Below are 24,211 nucleotides of genomic sequence, written 5' to 3'. Positions count from 1 at the left end.
CTTTAGGTCTTGCTGCATATGATTGCAGACTGCTTCAGTATCTGAGGAGTTGCAAGGTGCTGAATATTGTGTAATCATCAGCAAACATCCCCACTTCTGACCTGATGATGGAGGGAAGGTCATTGATGAGGCAGCTGAAGATGGCTGGGGCTAAGATTTTACCCTGAGGAACTCCTGCAATGATGTCCTGGGACCGAGATGATTGTCCTCCAACAACCACAACCATCTTCGTTTGTGCAATGTATGATGCCAACTAGTGGAGAGCTTTCCCCTGAATCCCATCGACTGCAGTTTTGCTGGGGCTTCTTGATGCCGCACTCGGTCAAATGCTGCCTTGATGTCAAGGGCAGTCACTCTCACCTCACCTCTTGTGTTCAGTTCTTTTACCCATGTTTGGACCAAGGCTGTAATGAGGTCAGGAGCTGAGTGGCAAACAGTTAAGCAAACATGTACAATGGAGAAAAAAATTCCAAATGTGACATTATCATATACTGTACACCAACAATAGTAATGAAGTGCAAAACGGTTTTTCCCACACTTCATGGCCTTGGGAACTCCATAGCTGTTTCCTTTAAACCAAGCTGATTTTGTTTTGGTGCTTTCATCTTGATGGTCTGCTTGGCTTATTTGAAGGCAAGTGAATGAGAGAAGACATCATTTAGATTAACATTTCAGTGCAGTAGCAAGGGAATGCTGTTTTATTGGTGAAACTGTCAGAGTAGCTCACAATATGGAAAGGAATTGGCCATTATTCACATGCACCAAAATTGTAAAGCTGAAAGATTTAATTGGCCATTCACAGAGCAAGTCAACAGTACCAATGAAACAACTAATTTCCATAAACATTGTTGGGATAGATTTTCAACCTGCTAACAGTTGTGATAGGGATGTTGTGAATCAGCTGCCCATTATAGAAACTACAAGATCTTAATTTCCATTGATTTCCCAGCTTCAAGTTGAAAATCTGCCCCATCTGTTTCTTAGAATTTGACAAATACAAAATATTTACAAAACAATTTTATATACAGGTCACCATTAATGATATAATGATCACCTTTTAAATCCATCTATAAATAACCAACAAATACTGCACCAGAATTGAATAAAGGAGATTTAAAAATCTTCTCACCTGAATGTCAGAGGTATCCAGCCATGAAAGATTGGCAACAAGATCCTATATGGACTAAATGTTTTAGTCAGTGAGATCACACAACAATGAATATGTGATACCCAATTTACAACTGTTGAACTGAGATCCCGTCAGGAGAAAAGGTGGTCTCAGTCTTAACAGTTCATTTAGTTTAACATATTGCTGCAAGATTTTGAATAATGCCTTCTGTGCTCAATGTCACTGAAAACTCTGCACAGTGCAGAATGTATAGAAGTGCTGACTTCTCACCCATAGTCAGTGTTTTATAACTAGTCTGTGCGCATTGATTAGTGTTACTGTTTTATTGCTTAGAACAAGGGGAAATTGTCCTTGTGTGGTAACAAAGTGTAGACAGGGTTCATAACCTTAACTTTTCCACAAATACTGATGTTTTAACTTCACCTAGCTCTCTGTTATACTCACTCACCCCTCTGCTTGCACTATTGATCAGTTACCTTCTCATTTACACACCTTATGCTTGCACACTTGACTAATCATTTTCACACTTCCTCAGCCAAGAATTTGTTCTTTCACTGATATGCTCACTCTCATGTACCAGTGCTCATTCACACATGTTCGAGCAGGTATTCATTGAACCAGCTTGCTCACACACATATTTTCACACTCACACACCAAGTCACACTCTCATCGACTCATCCAACTCATTGACACAGATCCTCCAATAAACAAACTCTCACAAGCACAAGCAAAAACAATTGGGAGACAGGAATCTTAGGGAGTGATCCTGTCAAAATAGCAGTTTTTATCTAATTAGACAATCACTTTGCTTGACCTCCAGATAACCATTCATATTTACTTAATATTCAACTTGAGAACACATGCAATTGAAGACAGTCTTGCATGTCAGACTATTCTTGACTGTTGTCTGAAGCACTTCATCACCAAATAGACATCTTACATTTATATAGCACCTTTAATGTATCAATATGTTCCAAAGGAGATCACTATAATATTAAAAGTTTAGTAATACAACTGTCACACTGTCATGCAAGCAAGTTTCTGATTCATATTTTTTTTAAAAAAGAGAAAATAGGAAAGCCAATCATTTCCAATCTATCCTGGAACTTTCTCACCAGCTCGGATTGAAAAGACCAAATTCATGAGGCTGGAAGATTCACCTAGCTTATGCTGGAAGAAGAATCACCAAGGTAAAAAAAAAACTCATTGTGAAAGACTGAGATTAATAATTCCCAGGCTGCAAAAGGAAAAGAATCACCAAAGCAAAGAATCACCTTGGTCTGGGTCTGGGAGAATTGAATGGCTACTTAAAGGATGGTGTAAAGTATATCAGTGAAGTATATTTTCAGTTGTGCTAAAAGAAAAAGAGGAATTTTCTGTTTTGTGGTTCAAAGTATAAGTGCCTAGTCAATAGTGCTTTTGATCTTGCTACAGTAAAAGGTTTCAAATGTGAAATCTTGCTGTGTCATTCTTTCAGCTGTTATGTGGAAGTTCAAATTAATTTTTTAAAGTTATCTTTCGCTCTCTACAGAGATTGTAATACTTGGCATGCTGTTAAAATCTCAAAACAAGGCTCATCTTTATTATTGCTTACATTGAGAACCTAGTGTGTAAATAGTTGGCATTCACAACAAATCAGTAATTTCTAAATGATATAATCTGCAAAGATTGCAACAGCATACCCTGTGGAAGAGCAGGGTATCACAGACAGCAACTTCTGAATTTCCATGTTTAATTGCATGAGTATGTACACTGGACATTGCTGTGGGTTTTACACAATAATAATAGAGGGCTGGCAGCTCACTGTAATTCCTGCTGCAAATTCTGGGCCATTATCCCAGTCCAAAGGAAATGCACCTAACTTAACCAAAGATAATATAAAGAAAGATTTTCTAAATCCATACAAATGGTTACTTATTCCATTGACATCAACTTTGAAAATGAGTAAAATTGACTTAATAGCTTAGAAGATCTGACAACTCAAAAACACCCTATAGCTATAATAGAAGTGTGGTGGGACACTGTCTCATCATAACCAATGGCACAGATGTACCTAACTTTCTATCACCTGTATAGTGGAAGGACACAGCAAATGTTGCAGGAATTCTCTCTTATTTCCTGGACTGAAATTGTGAGGCTATGTACTGATACTCTTAATAAATCTTTTTTATATATGGTTGTCACGGTGACCTGAAAACAGTCTTTCTTCCCCCGCCACCCCAACCTCCCCACTCACCCGAGTTCTCTGAGGCACTCTTCTTCTCCCCTTCTCCTAATTCAAACTGGCACTCACTCCAACCCCAGCCAGTTCAGACTGGCCCTTTTCCCCATAGCCTGCTCTTTCTCCCCTAGTTCACATTAGCGCTTGTTCTTTCTGCTACTTCCCAAGTCACATTAGATTTTGAGAAGTCAACAATTCCTGCTTACACCAGAACTGGAAGCATCAAGTAGAAATGAGGGGTATGTGGACACGCTGATTTCAAATTGCAAATGTGGTTAAATGGGCACTGAGTTGAAAATACAGACTGTATAAGATATAGTTTTTCAGCGTATTTTACAGAAAACAGACTGACCCAAATTTCACAAACATATTCTCAGGAGGGAAAAAAAGACAAAAGATACTCCTACTGCTTAGAAAAGATGCTGCCTGTCACCAGGGACAATGATCACATCTGAAACAATAATCACATTCAGAACATTGATAAAATTTGCTGCTGCTTTGTCAATTATAAGTGACACAATGGTGACTGTAGTGTTTTTTTCTTTTACAATTTCCTTCCCATGCCTTCTGAGCTATATTGGCGGGCAGTGCCATGAGCATCGGGAGTCACCCAGTATCTTGTTCGAGTAGCCAATTTTTATCTATGAGTTTGGACTGCCAACAATGTTACACATGGAGGGCTAATATCAGTCTCACCCAATGTCCATATACATATACTTTCTAGCAGGAATCCCAGTTGACATGAACATAGGAACAGGAATAGGGCATTCAGTCCCTCAAGTCTATTCCACCATGGCTGATCTTCCTTAATCCCATTTGCCTACTGAATCAAAACATGTGCTTAGTGAAAAATTGCCAGAGTGTTCTGGAGAAGATTACATCCATTGAAGAAAGACACTTACAAACAAATTAATGATATACTGTCCTCCAAAGCTTGGGGATATACAATGAATTTAAAGGGTTAATAATTTCCTCCTTGATCATTCAGAAAGGAAGACATGCAAAGTGCTTGCAAGTCATATAGACTGGACTTCCATTCTGCCCTCAGGAAATGCCAGCCAGATATTTGGGGCAGTTCCTGCTGCTGATCTGTTGGAAGGAAATACACACTTCATGAAAAACTATTTACTTTCTGAATTCATTGTGGCAACAGGTGGCCCCAGCAAATGCAGGGATCGGGAATTACTATTTGAAAGCAAGTAATTATGCTGCAAATTATTGGCATAAACAGACACTCATTAATTTTCCGTGTGGCCTGCATGAAGAATGCTTTGCTTAAGAGTAGACAAAAAAACAGCAGAGTGGTAAGGGAGAGTTTAAGACATTTTTTTAAATATCCCTTTAAATATCATGTTGCTGTGTATGAAAACACCAGCAGAAACTAAAGTCTGTCAATCACCCTTCTGCAAAGATAACATTCCCCCAGGACAATGTGTGTGTGAGTGTCCTATTAGCAATGTGCTGTATTGCTGGAATGGCCCACTGGAAGCTAAGTTCTCTCTTTTCCATTCGCATTCTTCCCAGTTAGATTTGCAGTTCTGTAGTCATGTTACACATCATTAATAGTAGCACAGTGTTTGTTCTCTACATGCTAAAGTGCTTCAAATTTGTGACTGAGCTCTGGGTATTTTGTACTTATATAAAAACATACGAATTGGCCCCTTGAGCCTGCTCTGCCATTCAATAAGATCATGGCTGATTTGATTGTGGCTTTATTGCCACATTCCACCTACCCCTGATAACTTTGACTCCCTTGTTAGACAAGAATCTATATACGTCTGCCTTAAAAACATTCAATAAGCCTACCTCCGCCAGTCTCCAGGTAAGAGAGTTCCAAAGGCCCACAACACTGAGGGAAAAATTTCTTCTCATCTCCATCTTAAATGGGAGACCCCTTATTTATAAATTATGTCCCCTAGTTCTAGTCTCTCCCATAAGGAGAAACATCCTTTCAGCATCCACCTTGTCAAGTCCCCTCAGGATCTTATATGTTTCAATAAGATCACCTCGCAATCTTCTAAACTCCAATGGATACAGGTCCAGTCTGTCCAACCTTTCCTCATAAGATATCCCCAGCCCCCAATCCCAGGTTTCAGTTGAGTGAACCTTCTCTGAACTGCATCTAATGCATTTATATCCTTTCTTAGATAAGGAGTCCAAAACTGTACACAGTACTCTAGATATGGTCTCACCAATGCCCTATACAACTGTAGTAAAACATCCCTACTTTTATATTCCATTCCCTCTGCAATAAGCAACAACATTCCATTCGCCGTCCTAGTAATTTGCTTTACCTGCATACTAACTTCTTGCAATTCATGTATCTGGACACCCAGATCCCTTTTTACCTCAGAGTTCTGAAATCTGTCTCCATTTAACTAATGTGCTGCTTTTCTATTCTTCCTGCCAAGATGGACAAAATCACATTTTCCCACATTATACTCCATCTACCAAATGTTTGCCCACTCACTTAACCTATGTCCCTTTGCAGATTCCTTATGTCTTCTTCACAACTTATCTTCCTGCCTATCTTTGTGAGATCAGCAAATTTAGCAACCATACATTTAGTCCGTTCATCCAAGTCATTGATATAAATTGTAAATAGTTGAGGCTCCAGCACTGATCACTGTGGCATTTTACTCATCACATCTTGCCAACTTGAAAATGACCCATTTATACCTACGTTCTCTTCCCTGTTAGCTAACCAATCCCCTATCCATGCTAATATGTTACCCCCACCCTCCCACCCTACACACCATGAACTCTTATTTTGCATAGTAACCTATGATATGGCACCTTGTCAAATGCCTTCTGGAAATCCAAGTACACCACATCCACAAGTTCCCTTTTATCCATGTTGCTTGTTACTTCCTCAAAGAATTCCAATAAATTAGTCAAACATGATTTCCCTTTCACAAAGCCATGTTGACTCTGCCTGATTTCATTGAGATTTTCTGAGCACCCCGCTATCACCTCCTTAATAATAGATTCCAGCAATTTCCCTATGACAAGTGTTAAGCTAACTGGCCTATAGTTTCCTGCTTTCTTTCTCCCTCCTTTCTTGAATAAAGAATCACATTCACTGGGCAGAATTTTGCCCTTGGATGGCGTGTGGGCCCCACCGGTTTGGCAGCGGGCGGGCAGCCGACCCCCGCCACTGAAATGTAATGGCAATCAGATCATACATATTTATTTCTATTTGGAAAGAAATAGCACAATGTGTAGATATGTCCCCAACATAAATGACGCTGTCTTTTAATGTCATGCATGCTATAAAACTCAAATCTTGTGGAACAAGCCATTATATAGTGTTGTAAAATAGATTTAAAAAAACTTATGGCTGAGATTTCACCTCAGGGTTGCAGTGAGTGTATGCAGGCTAACACATCAGCAGGAGTGCATCACATGCAGGCTAACACCCACAGGAACGGATTACATGCAGGATAACATCCCAGCAGGAATAAATGTTGCACAGGATTCCTGCAATCAAATGATTAGTTGAACTGTGTGCACTACTGTACAATATCACTTGAGTTCTACTGTGCAGTTCATCAGACAAATTTGTGTTTTTATTGGGGGTGTCTATCATTGAAAACAATTATTTATGTGATTTATGTCAGATTAGTGCAGCGGTATGGGTGACTTGACTTTATCAACACTTCAACTCTTGGTCAAAGTATAGTGACTGGAGAAAGTCCAAATTGGTCCCTAAGACACTCTAATTGTTAACACTGCTTAAACTTAGAGAGATGAAAAGATTATAATAATTAAATTACAGTGTTCTAAATGGGATAAATTAAATATATTTGACAAATATTGTGCTGGCATAGTGTGTTTGTACACTAATATGCCCCACTTTGAAGTCATGGAATAAAGTCATTGGACCTCAGTTTCCCTAACTTCATGACTGCTGCTTTGACCTTGCTGTGTTCAGACACAGGATTCAGATTCAGCAGGTCTGGCAGCATCGGCGGAGAAGAAAAGAGTTGACGTTTCGAGTCCTCATGACCCTTCAACAGAACTTGCGTTCGAGTCCAAGAAAGAGTTGAAATATAAGCTAGTTTAAGGTGTGTGTGTGGGGGGCGGAGAGATAGAGAGACAAAGAGGTGGAGCGGGGGGGCGGGGGTGTGGTTGTAGGGACAAACAAGCAGTGATAGAAGCAGCTCATCAAAAGATGTCAACGACAATAGTACAATAGAACACATAGGTGTTAAAATTAAAGTTGGTGATATTATCTAAACGAATGTGCTAATTAAGAATGGATGGTAGGGCACTCAAGGTATAGCTCTAGTGGGGTTTTTTTTTATATAATGGAAATAGGTGGGAAAAGGAAAATCTTTATAATTTATTGGGAAAAAAAAAGGGAAGGGGGAAACAGAAAGGGGGTGGGGATGGGGGAGGGAGCTTACGACCTAAAGTTGTTGAATTCAATATTCAGTCCGGAAGGCTGTAAAGTCCCTAGTCGGAAGATGAGGTGTTGTTCCTCCAGTTTGCGTTGGGCTTCACTGGAACAATGCAGCAAGCCAAGGACAGACATGTGGGCAAGAGAGCAGGGTGGAGTGTTGAAATGGCAAGCGACAGGGAGGTTTGGGTCATTCTTGCGGACAGACCGCAGGTGTTCTGCAAAGCGGTCGCCCAGTTTACGTTTGGTCTCTCCAATGTAGAGGAGACCACATTGGGAGCAACGAATGCAGTAGACTAAGTTGGGGGAAATGCAAGTGAAATGCTGCTTCACTTGAAAGGAGTGTTTGGGTCCTTGGACGGTGAGGAGAGAGGAAGTGAAGGGGCAGGTGTTGCATCTTTTGCGTGGGCATGGGGTGGTGCCATAGGAGGGGGTTGAGGAGTAAGGGGTGATGGAGGAGTGGACCAGGGTGTCCCGGAGGGAGCGATCCCTACGGAATGCCGATAAGGGGGGTGAAGGGAAGATGTGTTTGGTGGTGGCATCATGCTGGAGTTGGCAGAAATGGCGGAGGATGATCCTTTGAATGCGGAGGCTGGTGGGGTGATAAGTGAGGACAAGGGGGACCCTATCATGTTTCTGGGAGGGAGGAGAAGGCGTGAGGGCGGATGCGCGGGAGATGGGCCGGACACGGTTGAGGGCCCTGTCAACGACCGTGGGTGGAAAACCTCGGTTAAGGAAGAAGGAGGACATGTCAGAGGAACTGTTTTTGAATGTAGCATCATCGGAACAGATGCGACGGAGGCGAAGGAACTGAGAGAATGGGATGGAGTCCTTACAGGAAGCGGGGTGTGAGGAGCTGTAGTCGAGATAGCTGTGGGAGTCGGTGGGTTTGTAATGGATATTGGTGGACAGTCTATCACCAGAGATTGAGACAGAGAGGTCAAGGAAGGGAAGGGTAGTGTCAGAGATGGACCACGTGAAAATGATGGAGGGGTGGAGATTGGAAGCAAAATTAATAAATTTTTCCAAGTCCTGACGAGAGCATGAAGCGGCACCGAAGTAATCATCGATGTACCGGAGAAAGAGTTGTGGAAGGGGGCCGGAGTAGGACTGCAACAAGGAATGTTCCACATACCCCATAAAGAGACAGGCATAGCTGGGGCCCATGCAGGTACCCATAGCCACACCTTTTATTTGGAGGAAGTGAGAGGAGTTGAAGGAGAAGTTGTTCAGTGTGAGAACAAGTTCAGCCAGACGGAGGAGAGTAGTGGTGGATGGGGATTGTTCGGGCCTCTGTTTGAGGAAGAAGCTAAGGGCCCTCAGACCATCCTGGTGGGGGATGGAGGTGTAGAGGGATTGGACGTCCATGGTGAAGAGGAAGCGGTTGGGGCCAGGGAACTGGAAATCGTTGATGTGATGTGTGGTCTCCTCTACATTGGAGAGACCAAACGTAAACTGGGCGACCGCTTTGCAGAACACCTGCGGTCTGTCCGCAAGAATGACCCAAACCTCCCTGTCGCTTGCCATTTTAACACTCCACCCTGCTCTCTTGCCCACATGTCTGTCCTTGGCTTGCTGCATTGTTCCAGTGAAGCCCAACGCAAACTGGAGGAACAACACCTCATCTTCCGACTAGGGACTTTACAGCCTTCCGGACTGAATATTGAATTCAACAACTTTAGGTCGTAAGCTCCCTCCCCCATCCCCACCCCCTTTCTGTTTCCCCCTTCCCTTTTTTTTTCCCAATAAATTATAAAGATTTTCCTTTTCCCACCTATTTCCATTATATAAAAAAAAACCCCACTAGAGCTATACCTTGAGTGCCCTACCATCCATTCTTAATTAGCACATTCGTTTAGATAATATCACCAACTTTAATTTTAACACCTATGTGTTCTATTGTACTATTGTCGTTGACATCTTTTGATGAGCTGCTTCTATCACTGCTTGTTTGTCCCTACAACCACACCCCCGCCCCCCCTCTCCACCTCTTTGTCTCTCTATCTCTCCGCCCCCCACACACACACCTTAAACCAGCTTATATTTCAACTCTTTCTTGGACTCGAACGCAAGTTCTGTCGAAGGGTCATGAGGACTCGAAACGTCAACTCTTTTCTTCTCCGCCGATGCTGCCAGACCTGCTGAGTTTTTCCAGGTAATTCTGTTTTTGTTTTGGATTTCCAGCATCCGCAGTTTTTTTGTTTTTATAACAGGATGCAGATTACCTGTTTCCTTACACAGGGAGAAGAGTCACCTGGAGCAATCTCATTGCCCCTTCGAAATCAATAACTCAGAATTGCATCACTTGAAAAGTAAGAGGGGGGAAAATTAGAGCTTCAATGACCAAAAGAATATTTGTCAATACTTCCCATAACAAAATCTATTCTACTCCTTTCTGTTGTAGCCTTTATCATTTGAAGTGATTTTACACAAAAAAAATTGAATTAAGCCATGCTAAGCAGTTCATTTTTTTTAAGATAAATTGAAATAATTAACTCTAAAATCAGATTGAACTATATAAACTGAAAAACTGCAATGAAGAGCGTAATGTCACATGCAGATCCCAATCACACAGATGCTACTGTAATCATTGTATTGCTGTTATCATTAGCATTATTACTAACACTAGCATAAATGTCCCTAGTGTTAATATACCTTAACACAGAGACAAATGCTTAACATTTGGAATCACTGTGGTAGATTTTAACTTCAAGCAGATTTCAGGTAGCCTGCTCGGGAAGCACATGGACCCATCAGTACTGAGCTTTAGGAATGAGGATGTTCTGTTTTCCTCTTTTATTCTCTAAAAGTATCACTGGATGAAAACTAACATTATGTCTAAAATAAGCACTGACACAAATGTGATTGCTAGCATTATAATTTGCACTTACACCCTTACTATCACTGTCATTGTGACTTACGCTATCATTTTTCTCTAACATGGCCAATGTTCCTAACACTACGTTAACTCGACAACCGACGGTACCATTAACAGTTTTAAACAAAGATGACTAACAGTTTCAGTAAAAGCGTCAAAATTAATTTCAGCTGCTTAATATCAAAAATATAATCTTAAAGTCCAACATATCTTTTAATGAGCATTGAGAAAAAAATGCAAATGGAACATTTTATATGCCACTGGGAAACCTAGATTTGAAAATAGGAAGACAGCTGTGCTGTATTGTCTCTGGGCCCTATCCTTATAGGGTGCAGTGGGGCACTAACAGAACCAAGCTATACTGTCGGTCCTCCTGGAGGTTTCATCCAGTGTCAACAGAATGAAGGCTTCAAAATGTCAGTTTGATTTCAATGCTGGGAATCCTGTAGTTTAGCACCTCACTGCAGCTATAATGCAACAGATCTGAAAGCCATGTGGTGTGACTACCTCCTAGCTTTAGGGCAGCCCACAGTTAGATCTCCATTCTGATTGCAGAGATTGAGTTTCTGCATTGATGCACAGACAAACATACTTCATGAAGGTCAAGATGCAGTGAAATAACTAGCTCTTGGGATACTTTGGTCACTGTGACTATCTAAGATAACATAGTCGGGACTTGTGCTTTTGCTCATTCTCTCCCCTTGTCTGCAATGAGTCAAAAAGGATTATGGTTCCACACGTGCCAACTACCCTCAGATACCCCAATACCTCGCTCAAGTGACTTCTTCATATGCGAGAAAGAAAACAAAGTCTTGCATTTATGTGGCACCTTTCACAACTTCAAGATGTCCCAAAGTATTGTACAATCAGTGAAGTAGTTTTGAAGTGTAGGAACTGTTGTAATGTAGGAAAAACAGCAGCCAATTTGTACATGGCCAGTGCTCACAAACAACAATGTGATAACAACCAGCACACCTACCCTGCTCTTTGAAATAGTGTCATGGAATCTTTTACATCCACCTGAGAGAGTAGACAGGGCCTTAGTTTAACGTCTCATCAGAAAGACAGCATCTCTAACAGTGCCAGTCTCCCTCAGTACCGCATTGGAGCTTCAGCCTAGATTTTTGTGTTCAAATCACTGGAGTGGGACTTGTACACACCACCTTTTAAATCAGACACAGCAATGTTACCAACTGAGCTGCCAATGAGAGACACCACAGTCTGGGCTAATGCAATTCAAATTCCATACATACACACTTTACAGCAGAGGTCATTTCACTGGTGTTCCTCTCACTAGATTTGAAGCTAATTGTGGTGCCTCCAGTACTAACCAAATTTGGATTAATTCACCAAATATAATCCAAGAAACATTCCAGGGATCTTCTGTTCCACATAAACACACTCTTTAACTGTCCTCTGAAGTGGTCTAACGAACCACCCTCTTGTATCAAACGATTACAAAGAAAACTAAGCTGCTCTAGAAGATGGCCTTGCACCAGCTTCAGAGAAATTAGGGATGGGCAATAAATGCCAGTCTTGTAAACAATGTCCACACCCTGGGAATTCTTAATAAAATGGAGATATGGTTTAGCTACAAGGCTGCATTAATCGTCCCAACCATCAAGGGTAATATTTTGGGAGCAGGGTCTGTTGGAAACTAACCAGGTTATTTCTCATGGGTCACCTTACCTCTTTGCGTTGTATACAACACAACCAGCGCCACCACTGCGCATGTCATGAGAAGGAGCAGCACAGTTAATGCAATTTCAATGAAAGTCCAACTTTTCTTGACTGATTTTGTCGACTTCTCCACGATGTCCATCTGGCTTTCCGACTTGCCCATTATAGTGACTCTATACGAGAAAAGATAGCGAGTGCAGTTACTGAAACGTACAGCAAGCACCGGCTCTATCAGAACAGGCTGGAAACCGACAGAACAAAAATAAACCACTTTACATCTGCACTTTCGCCTGATCTTCCATCTCCCCTTCTCTTGTGGCTGTCCTATGGATAAATCCCCCAATTTCTTATCGATGGGTGGGGTCTTCCTTAAAGTAACATATTGATCCGCGGAACCTGAGGAATGGAAAGTGGGGCTGCGAATGACATTGAATGTTGTATTCTCCCAAACCGGGGACACTGAAATGTGAACGAGTAGGAGACACCGGCTAACTTTGTAATGGAGTCGTTCTCTTGTGATTCAAAGGTAAGAGGGAGCGAATGTGGAAGTGGGGTACAAGAGTCAGGGAAAATACTTCGGCTAACCAGCATTTATCAGCCTAGTGACGGAAACTCCCCCTAAGGATTCATTTCTGACATTGTTCCTGCAAAAAAAGGGGGTGGGAGCTTATTATGGATTCAACACGCAGGAGTAACTCCGTGGGTCCTTGTCTTGAGGCTTCTGACTTCACCAGGTAACAGAAGCAGTTGGGCGAACGGACAGCACTGGAAGAGGAAGAACAACAAACTCCCCAGTCCTGAGCCCAAGCATCCCTACTTGTCAATTTCAGTTCCGTTTCATTCATTCGTATCCTGAAGCATTCCATCACCATCCCCCACTTCTTAAACTGCACTGGAGTCAGTGCTGTGTGCTCGGAGAGATCACTGCAATGCAGTTTCAGTAACTTTTAACAGAGAGAATGAGCAGGTCATCGAACTGCGGCAATTTACGGAAAGACTGGAGTGTGATTATTAAAATAAAAATGATTAGGCAGCTTTGAATGTTGATCAATTGTCTGGGTAATGGAACTTTTTAAGTTCAATTGTGAGAGAGTGCATGTACATGCAATCAATTTTAGTCGTGAGTACTAAAATAAGTGCAAGTAAATGGGTTTTAGCGTCCGTTCAAATAATAGAGGAATTTGGCAGGGATTCATTTCACCTGGAAATGACACTACGATATTCTGAGGCAAGAGTGCCACTATATCTGACACTGAACAGGAAGAAACAGGTCCCAAGTGACATCTTACAATGTAAAATATCATTGGAGTGCATGAAAATTTAGGAATTTGATATTACTGTTCAGTTTTGTCCGGGTGTGATTTCTCAAAATAATTAAATTCATGTACTATCTGTGCTTTATAATATTGGGGTTATAAACCTGACTAATATGGGAAGATTTCCTTGAACATGAATTTACAGTTTGAAGGCGTTACCTTATATTTAAATAGCACTTTATCAAGTTCCAAGTTGTCCAAAATGCCTTGCAATCAATGTTATTTTGACGTGCAATCATTTGCATTAAGTAGGTAAACAGGGTGGCCAACTTGTGCAATAGCAAGATTCCATGAACAGCAATGAGAATGGCAGATTGGTGGTTAAGTTACTAACTTCATAATCCTGAGCTAATGATTTAAGACACAAGTTCAAATCTCACCATGGCAACTGGGGAATTTAAATTCAATTAGTTCACAGAATCACAGAATTGTCACAGTGCAGAAGGAGGCCACTTGACTAATCATGTCCGTACCAGCACTCTGAATAAGCAATTCAGCCAGTGCCACTCCCCGTAACCCTGCACATTCTTTCTTTTCAGGTAGCAGTCTAATTTCCATTGAATGCTTCAATTGAACCTGCCTCCACCACACTCTCAAGCAGTGCAATTAGACCTTAACCATTCACTGTTTGAAAAAGTTTCTCCTCATGTCACTTTTGCTTCTTTGCCAATTACTTTAAATCTGTGCCCTCTTGTTCTTGATCCTTTCATGAGCAGGAACTGTTTCTCCCTATCTGATCTGTCCAGAATCCTCACAATTTTGAAAACCTTTATCAAATATCCTCACAGCCTTCTCTTCTCCAACTTATCCAATCTGTCTTCATAACTGAAGTTCTTCGCTCCTGGAATGAAGGAGCCTTCTCTTCTTGTGAATCTTTTCTGCACTCTCTCCAATGTATTCACATCTTTCCTAAACAGCAGTGCCCAGAACTGGACGCAATACTCCGGCTGAGGCTGAACTAGTGTCTTATACAAGTTCAACATAACCTCCTTGCTTTTGTCTTCTATGCCCCTACTAATAAACCCTAGGATACTGTATGCTTTATTAACCACTTTCTCAAGCTGTCCTGACACCTTCAATAACTTTTGCATATATACATCCAGGTCCCTCTGTTCCTGCAACCCCCATTTACATTTGTACCGTTTATTTTATATTAGGCCATAACTTCCGAGCTCCTGTGCGTTGTATTGGCGGGGTTACCCTAAAGATGAGCAGGGGAACCCACACCGCCACCCCTTCCCCCCAGAAGATCACACATAAGGTTTATACAGCAATTGCCCGAAAGTGCAAACTTCCCCTGGACAATTGCCCTGCACTGGGAATCATCCGAAAATGCTATTTAAATCACAAATTTCAGATGGCTCCAACCGGATTACATCAATAGTGACCCAGAAAAAGTTAGAAGGATTAAAGCCACTTCTAACTATAGCACAGGCCCACACTGACCACCACCACCCCACCCCCCCACAGGACCCCACCCCACACACCTGAACCCCCAGAAGTGTCCTCCCATCTACTGCCTACCCCACCCCCCCATGGGACTCCCCCACCGCCCCCAAGCTCCCAGGGATTCCTCCCCATCCCCTGACCACTCCCCCAACGGGACTCCTCACCCCTGACTCCCCAGGGGTCTGTCCCCATCCCCTCGATTATCCCCCCAGGGACTCTCCCCCCACCGCCCCCCACCCCCAAGAGAGTAAAAGACTATAATGCTCCCTGAAGGAAACGCCGCAACCCACGGGATTCTCCCCACACCCATGGGGAGCCATCGCCCTCCGCCAGGCCCTACCCTCACCCACCAGGCTTGATTCTCATCCTCACCTCTCCCAAGGCCCAACCTGACACCTTCCCCCACAAGACTGACCCAACAAAACCCCCCTTCCCACTCCAGACGCCTGGCCCGACCAAACACCATCCCCCCCCTCCCCCAAATCCTACCCACTTACCTTATTACCTGGCCTGTCAAGGACCATTAAACTTGGCGGGATCTTAAGGCTTACCTGGTTTACGGCAGCTAGTGTTATAAAAAAAGAGGGTATGGCCTCCTTGCATCCAACAGAGCTGCACGCAACGCTAGTCTCCAGGGACGTACTGCACTGCCTGAATCTCGCCCAGCCAGAGTCGGAATGTTGGACGAGACAGGATGGGAAAAAAATTTGGGGTAAGAAAGTAGGAGCAGAGTGACAATCCAACACTGATTACCACTCTGAGGAAGTTCAGGCCCTTTGTGTCTCCATGATGCCCCTACCAAAATGAATCACTTCACCTTTCCCACATTGAACATCATCTGCCACTGTCCACCCATTCTGCCAACTTATCTATGTCCTTTTGAAGTTTTACGCTATCCTTCTTGAGTTCACAATGTTTCCAAGTTTCGTATCATCGGCAAATTTTGAAATTGTGCTCTGTCCACCAGGGTCTAGATCATTAATATATATCAGGAAAAGCAAGGGTCCCAAAACTGACCCCCGGGGTTACTCCACTACAAGCCTTCCTCCAGCCTGAAAAACAGCCATTAGTCATTACTCTGTTTCCTGTCACACAGCCAATTTCATATCCATGTTGCTACTTTGCCTTTTATTTCATGAGCCAGAATTAAACTTAAAAAGAATCTATCTGGATCACTAATATAATTTAGGGAAGGAAGTGTGCCATCCTTATTTTTTCTGGCCTATGTGTTACTCCAAACTCACAACAATGTAAGTGACTCTTAACTGCCTCTGAAGTGACCAAGAAAGCCCCACCTTCTCAAGGACAATAAAGACTGGTCTTACCAGTGACACCACATCCTGTGAGTGAAGAAAATAAATAATTAGGTTTATGGAGGGGTTGGTTGACTATTGACCCAGCATATTGGGGGAACTCCCTGCTCCTCTTCAAATGGTGCCATAACATTTTTAACATCCATTTGGGCACACAGATCGATCTTTGATTTAACCTTTCATCTCAATGATGGCACCTCCAAAAATGCAGCACTCCCTCAATATTGCACTGACACATTAACTCAGATTGTGTGTACATGTCTTGGAGTGGGGTTTGACCAATAACTTTCACAACTGAATCAAGATTAATTTACAATTTTTTTCCCTCTCTCTTCCTCTCCCACAGGTACTCAGTTTGGAATTGCACAAGTGATAATTGCTTTCCAGTACATGATCCACGTGACCATTCTTCATATCAAAGGCTAGATAGTAACTATCAGAGAGCTATTTAATATTGGGTATGAATATTGCAGCTGGGACTGATTCCTGAAGTCTGCATGTAACTATTCCACTAGCAGTCATTGGTTGGTGAGGAGGAGTAATACTTCAGTTGATTTTTCCATTCCCTAGTTCTGAAACGAATTGTAACATTACTCCTGTTTTGGCTGAGATCAATAACCCCACAGAGATTGGGGATCGAGTTTGGGGTCTTCCTGGTCTTCTTCTTTCATTTGGCTTTAGGAGCAGAAGCTGTAGTCACAATTTTAATGTCAAGTTCCCTAACCAGTCCAATGCCCTGCTGAAGAGCAAGTGTAACTCCAGGATGTTGCCTCAAACTTGAGCTGGGGGCAAGATTTTATTAAGTGCCCCATAGTTCAGTCAGGGTTTCCACAGTCACAGCCAGGCAAGGTTTTCAGGTGCCACTTGTACATCAGGTGGCCACATTGGTCATGTCCAGTCTGAATTCTATTGAGGGTTGTCCACATGCCCTGGGGGAGACTGAAGCCTGGTTGTTGAGATGTTAAGTCAGAGACAATGTATTTATTTGGGAGGGTGTTTTCTGCACAAGCTTTCCTCAAGGTTTCATCAGTGTTATGGAGTTGAAGATGTTTGCTTCATATCCAGGGGGGTTTTGTAGAGCCATGTGGTGGGTTGGGGTGTCTTCAAGGTCTCTGTGGATGGGGAGGTCCATGTTGCTACTGATACGAGTTATTTCTCTGTGTGCTGCAGCATCCTGTCGAATAGGGATGAAAGGATGGATGATGACAGTCTTCTTGCGGCCCACCCTGTCAAGTGGATTCTTGAACTCTCGAATCTATAACTAATGCCATCAAAACGATGACTGAACGCCTCTTATGGGCCTTCAGGTCAATGGAACAAAACTAAAAATTAGTCTTCTTGGTGATCGTGTTTGACTAAAGATTTTGGACTGCTGATAAGTTATTGAAGATCATTGAAAGGAGATAGGGACCAAATGAGGGAGGAAATGCTCTGGTTGCTGCAGTGACATTGTAAACATATCCTTTTTGAACACAATTAGGATGCTGGCACATATAATGAATGGAGCAAATCTACACCGTTTGTTATTATTTCCATCAAGAAGATTGCAGGCCAGGAAGGAAACATGCGGGAGACAGACAGCCACAAATGTTATGAGTTTGCACAAGTGATCTCGGTCACCACACTAGAGCTAGATAAAGAAAAGCTTTAAAACAATGACTGTTAAACCATTCAGAAGCTAACATTTAATGAGAATGTTTATAGATACTTTTAATAAGCTTGTGACCATGGTATTTATGACCTCAGTAAACATAACAAAATCTTCATCTGGGATGGGAAAAGTCCCATTGCAGATTTAAAACATTTTCAGGCATGTTTTAGAAAGTAAAAGGTCATGTTAAATGTATTTCATGGCTGCTGTTATAGATATATTAAAATTCGAAGGATTCCAAAAGCTGAAAAATCTCCCTGTTTGTCACATTTAAGGTTCCTAATGCAACTTGAGGCCCAATATTTCAAGTAAGGATCTTGTGACATACCTCAGTTTGCTATTTTAATGGGGATGTTACACATTTAAAATAAATTGATTAATGCAGATGATGAAATGGTCAACAGATGAATATCATCTGAACATGTTAAGGGCTCTTATTCAATCCTATCTCTTGTCATATTTCCCAACATAAGAGTCTTTGTCTTCAAATGATTTAATGAAATATTAGCCTTTCAAGATTCTTAGATTTCTTCCTTTAGTAGTTGCCTAGAGATGTTAAGTCATTTTCAATTTAGACATATTTCAGAAAGTAGTCCTGCAGTACATACATTTGTGAATGTGAGAGTTGTTAATTATATACTAATATCCCATAGTTTCCAGTATGTTAGCAACCTGACTGATGCTAATAAAGCAGAGGAATGAATTTCAGATATGTGTATTCAGTGTTCATATCTAGTGCCTAAAATGCAATTTTAGGACCCTTAGATTTTTAAAAAATCTTCATCAGGTTTATGTGCACCAATCACCTTCTGCTCTCAGTTAGGAGTACTATCCTTCACATGTGAACTTAAGTGTATTAACAGGTTATTTGACTATTGGAGGAAACCACAGTCAATGCCAATGCATCCCTGGATGTAAATCCACACAACTGTACCTCATTGGAAAAGTTACTGAATAGCAATCAGGTTAGAAGCCAGGTCTGATTTTTCTCCCTGCCCAACTCCAGCACATTGAGGCCTATTGTTTTGTTCCTGTCATCAACTTGGCTGTAATTAACAAGCTCAGCACATGCATTTATCAACATACTTTTAAAAAAGTTTGTTCTTGGGGTGTGAGCATTGCTGGAAAGGCCAACATTTATTGAAACCCTAATTGCCCTGGAGAATATGGTGGAGAGCTACCTTCTTCAAATGCTGCATTCCATGGTGTGCAGATACACCCACTGTTAGGGAGAGAGATCCAGAATTTTTACCCAGCTGTAGTGAAGAAATGGCAATATTGTTCCAAGTCAGGATGTTGTGTGACTTGGGGGAAAACTTGTAGGTGGTGGAGCTCCATGCTTCTACTGCCTTTGTTCTTTTAGCTGGTAAAGGTCATGTGTTTGGAAGGTGCTGTTGAAAGAGCCTTGATGAGTTGCTGCAGTGCATATTGTACACACTGCTGCCACTGTGCATTGGTGGTGGAGGGAGTAAATATTTAAGGTGGTGAATGGGGTGTGGATTAATGGGCCACCTTGTCTTGGATGGTGTCAAGTTTCTTGAGCGTTGTGGGAGCTGCACTCATACAGGCATGTGGAGAGTATTCCATCACACTCTGACTTGTGTATTGGAGATGGTGGACAGGCTTTGGGGAGTCAGGAGGTGAGGTACTCACTGCCAAATTCCTAACCACTTACCTGCTCTTGTAACCACAGCGTTTATATGGCTGGTACAGTTCAGTTCAGTTTCTGGTCAATGGTGACCCCCAGGATGTTGATGGTGGGAGGCTATCTTTTTTATTAATTTACAAGATGTAGGCATCACTGGCTAGGCCAGCATTTATTGCCCATCCCTACTTGTCCTTGAGAAGGTGGTGGTGAGTCACCTTCCTGAACCGCTACAGTCCCTGTGGTGCAGGTACACCCACAGTGCTATTAGGGAGTGAGTTCCAGGATTTTGACGCAGCGACAGTGAAGGAACAGTGATATATTTCCAAGTCAGAATGGTGACTGGATTGGAGGAGAACTTCCAGGTGGTGGTGTTCCCATGTATTTACTGCCCTTGTCCTTGTAGATGGTAGTGGTCGTGGGTTTGGATGGTGTTCCTAAGGAGCCTTGGTGAGTTTCTGCATTGCATCTTGCAGATCGTACACATTGCTGCCACTGCTCATTGGTGGTGGAGAGAGTGAATGTTTGTGGAAAGGGTGCCAATCAAGCGAGCTGCTTTGTCCTCAATGGTGTCAAACTTCTTGAGTGTTGTTGGGGCTGCGCTCATCCAGGCAAGCAAATAGTATTCCATCACACTCCTGACTTGTGCCTTGTAGATGGCGGACTGGCTTTGGGGAGTAAGGAGGTGAGTTACTCACGGCAAGATTCCTAGCCTCTGACCTGCTCTCATAGCCATAGTATTTATATGGTTAGTCCAGCTCAGTTCAATTTCTGGTCAATGGTAATCCCCAGGATCTTGATATTGGGGGATTCAGTGGTGGTAATGCCATTGAATGTCAAAGGGTGATGGCTAGGTTCTCTTTTGTTGGAGATGGTCATTACCTGGCACTTGTGTGGCACGAATGTTACTTGCCATTTGTCAGTCCAAGCCTGGATATTGTCCAGGTCTTGCTGCATTTGGACATGGACTGCATCAGTGCCTGAGGAGTCACAACTGGTGCTGAACGTTATGCAATCATCAGCGAACTTCTGACCTTATGATGGAAGGAAGGTCATTGATGAAGCAGCTGAAGATGGTTGGGTCTAGGACTCTACCCTGAGGAACTCCTGCAGTGATGTCCTGGAACTGAGATGATTGACTTCTAACAACCCCGGCCAACTTCCTGTGTGCTAGGTATGACTCCAATCAGCAGAAAGTTTTCCCCCTGATTCCCATTGACTCCAGTTTTGCTAGGGCTCCTTGATGCCACACTCAGTCAAGTGTTGCCTTGATGTCAAGGGTGGTCACTGTCACCTCACCTCTGGAGTTCAGCTCTTTGTCCATGCTTGAACCAAGGCTGTAATTAGGTCCGAAGCTGAGTGACCCTGGCAGAACCCAAACCGAGCATCAGTAAGCTGGTTATTGCTAAGCAAGTGCCACTTGATAGCACAGTTGATGAGCCCTTCCATCACTTTACTGATGATGGAGAATAGATTGACGGGGTGGGTTGGATTTGTCCTGCTTTTTGTGTACAGGACATACCTGAGCAATTTTCCACTTAGCCGGGTAGATGCTCGTGTTGTAGCTATACTGAAACAGCTTGGCTAGGGGCACGGCGAGTTCTGGAGCACAAGTCTTCAGTACTATTGCCAGAATGTTGTCAGGGCCCATAGCCTTTGCAGTATCCAGTGTCTTCAGCCATTTCTTGATATGACGTGGAGTGAATCGAATTGGCTGAAGACTGGCAACTGTGGTGCTGGGGACCTCTGGAGGAGGCTGAGGTGGATCATCCACTTGGCACTTCTGGCTGAAGATTGTTGCGAATGCTTTAGCCTTACCTTTTGCACTGATGTGCAGGGCCATTCCATCATTGAGGATGGGGATATTTATGGAGCCCCCTCCTCCAGTGTGTTGTTTAATTGTCCATCACCATTCACGACTGGGATGTTGCAGGACCGCAGAGTTTAGATCTGATCCATTGATTATGGAATCATTTAGCTCTGTCTATCACTTGCCGCTTATGCTGTTTGGAACACAAGTAGTCCCGTGTTGTAGCTTCACCAGGTTGCCACCTCATTTTTAGATATGCAATGTCATTGAACGTCAAGGAGAGATGGTTAGATTCTCTCCCGTTAGAGATGGGCTTTGCCTGGCAATTGTGTAGCACAAACATTACTTGTCACTTATCAGCCCAAGCTTGAAGGTTGTCCAGGTCTTGCTGTATGCAGGCAAAGACTGCTTCAGTATCTGAGGAGTTGCAAATGGTTTTGAACACTGTGCAACCATCAGCAAACTTCTCCATTTCTGACCTTATCTGGGAGGGAAGGTCAGTGATGAAGCAGCTAAGATGGTTGGGTCTAGGACACTAGAGGAACTCCTGCAGTGATGTCCTGGGACTGAGATAATTCATCTCCAACAACCATAGTCGTCTTCCTTTTCACTAGGTATGACTCCAACCAGTGAAAAGTTTTCCCCCAATTCACATTGACTCCTTTTGCTACAATTCCTAGGTACCACACTTGGTGGAATGCTGTTGTGATGTCAAGGGCAGTCACTCTGACCTCACCTGTTATTCAGCTCTTATTTTCATGTTTGACTAAGGTTGTAATGCAGTCTGGAACTGAGTGATCCTGGTGGAACCTAAACTGAGCATCAGTAGGTTGTTGCTGTGTAAATGCTGCTTGATAGCACTGTCGACAATGCCTTCCCACACTTTGCTGATAATTGTGAGAAGACTGATGGAGCAGTAATTTTCCAGATTGGATTTGTTTTGCTGTTTGTGTATAGGACAAACCTGGGCAATCTTCCTCATTGTTGAATGGATGCTAGTATTGTAGGTGCACTAAGGCTAAAGGCTCAGTTCATTCTGAAGCACAAATCTTCAGTACTATAGCCAGGATGTTGTCATGGACCAGAGCCTTTGCTGTATTCAGTGCCTTCAGGTGTTTTTTTCATATTATGTGGAGTGATTTGAATTGGCTGACAACTAGCATTGGTTATACTGGGGATCTCTGGAGGAGCCTGAGATGAATCATCCACTTGACACTTCTAGCTGGAGATGGTTGTAAAGGTTTCAACCTTTTCTTTTGCAGGTCTTCACATCATTGAGAATGGGGTGGTTTTTGGAGCCTCCTCCTCTGGCTAGTTGTTTAATTGACCAGCACCATTCACGACAGAATGTGGTAGGACTGCATTATATTCGTCTATATATTGGCTTATAAATAAAAAGTTGCCTTATTAAATAAAAATTGGGGAACTGGTTTGGGCAAGTTACCCAGGCCAGATGACCAGAACTTGAGGTTTGCATTCCATCCAGGCCTGAATAACTCTATAATTGAGCTCAGTGATCCTAGCTTTACCACAGGGTCAAAAACAAACCAGCCAGGACCCCATTCCTGATTGCTATTCAGTGTGTCCTCCTGGAAAGTGTGTGAATATTTGGGTGAGAACAGAAGCGGCCAGACTGCGATGCCCTTCGCGGTCCAATATCTTGCCGATATGTGAAAAATACGGAGCTCCTTCGGCAGAAGTTAGCTCAAAGTTGGTTAAAAGGGCGGGGATAAAAATACAAATTTGCTCTTAAAAGGCATTTTAGCACAATAAGTAACTCACAATCTTGGTGCACAAAACTCCTCCAGGGTTCTTACAAAGCTTACTGGCCAGGCTCATTTAAGAGGATATACAGAACGTGAATTGGTTTTCAAGGTAGTCCGATCTTGTTCCGTGAAAAACATCATGCTGTAATTTAAAAAGTCATTAATGGAAATTGACTGTGGTGAGGTGGAAACTGACTGCAGTTTACAGGCTTTATTTTGCAAATTAATTCGAAAGCTTTCGTGCCATTTTAACTAGTTAGGAGCCTTCGTAAACGTCATTTCACGGAATGAGAAGTAATGAACCTCTTAGGGCGGTGGTGGAACCGAAGTCGAAATGTTCGCATCCAACTCCGTTGACAAGGCAGTTCGGTTCTCCCCTGTGCTTCCAGTGGTAATTTTGGAAGTAAATAATGCAAGTGAGCCTATGTTAATCGCGAGTCAGTTTCCGAAGAACCGGTCCAAATAAAACTAGGAAAATGATCGCAGATAGATTGAACTGTTGTGTGTTTCACCGTTTAGGTTGTAGACCAAGATGGGTAAAACAGTCCCCATGCAAAAAGAGAAAACCGGTAGCAAATCTGAAGGGAGACTTAGTATCCTGTTCACCCGCTTCCTCTTTTTATCCTCTTTTGAATTTGTCTGTCATCGCTCTGGTGCTTCATTATAGGAAATAGGAGCCGCAGTAGGTTATTCAACCCCTCAACCTGCTCCCCCATTCAACTAGAATAGATCATGGTTGATCTTCTATCTCAACACCATTTTCTCACTCTATCTCCATGTCCTTTGATATCTTTAATATTTCGAAATCTATCAATCTCAGTCTTGAACAGATTCAATGACCGAGCCTCCGCAGCCCTCTGGGGTAGAGAATTCCAAAGATTCAGCATACTCTGAGTGAAGAAATTCCTCCTCCTCTTCAGTCTTAAATGGTCTACCCCTTATCCTGACACT

At 42.7% G+C, this 24,211-nt stretch overlaps 1 protein-coding gene across 2 annotated transcripts in view; it reads right to left on the bottom strand.

The window, feature by feature from the left end:
• mmel1 (membrane metallo-endopeptidase-like 1) overlaps positions 1-24,211 on the bottom strand; it is a 108,455-nt gene that overhangs the window by 76,809 nt on the left and 7,435 nt on the right. The window contains exons 1-2 of one of the 2 annotated variants that reach the window (XM_041205782.1): positions 12,587-12,693; positions 12,320-12,483 (exon numbers count right to left, since the gene is read on the bottom strand). In XM_041205782.1, coding sequence (XP_041061716.1) covers positions 12,320-12,483; positions 12,587-12,612 — 190 coding nt within the window. In that variant the 5' untranslated portion in view covers positions 12,613-12,693. Of the gene's footprint in view, positions 1-12,319; positions 12,484-12,586; positions 12,694-24,211 lie in introns of those variants that run through there. The other variant, XM_041205783.1, reaches the window with a different exon arrangement.

Source organism: Carcharodon carcharias, chromosome 15, assembly GCF_017639515.1.
Source record: "Carcharodon carcharias isolate sCarCar2 chromosome 15, sCarCar2.pri, whole genome shotgun sequence".
In the NCBI taxonomy this organism is placed as follows: Eukaryota; Metazoa; Chordata; class Chondrichthyes; order Lamniformes; family Lamnidae; genus Carcharodon; species Carcharodon carcharias.
The sequence above is the reverse complement of the archived record's forward strand: the minus strand, read 5'-3'. Positions and strand labels throughout refer to the sequence as shown.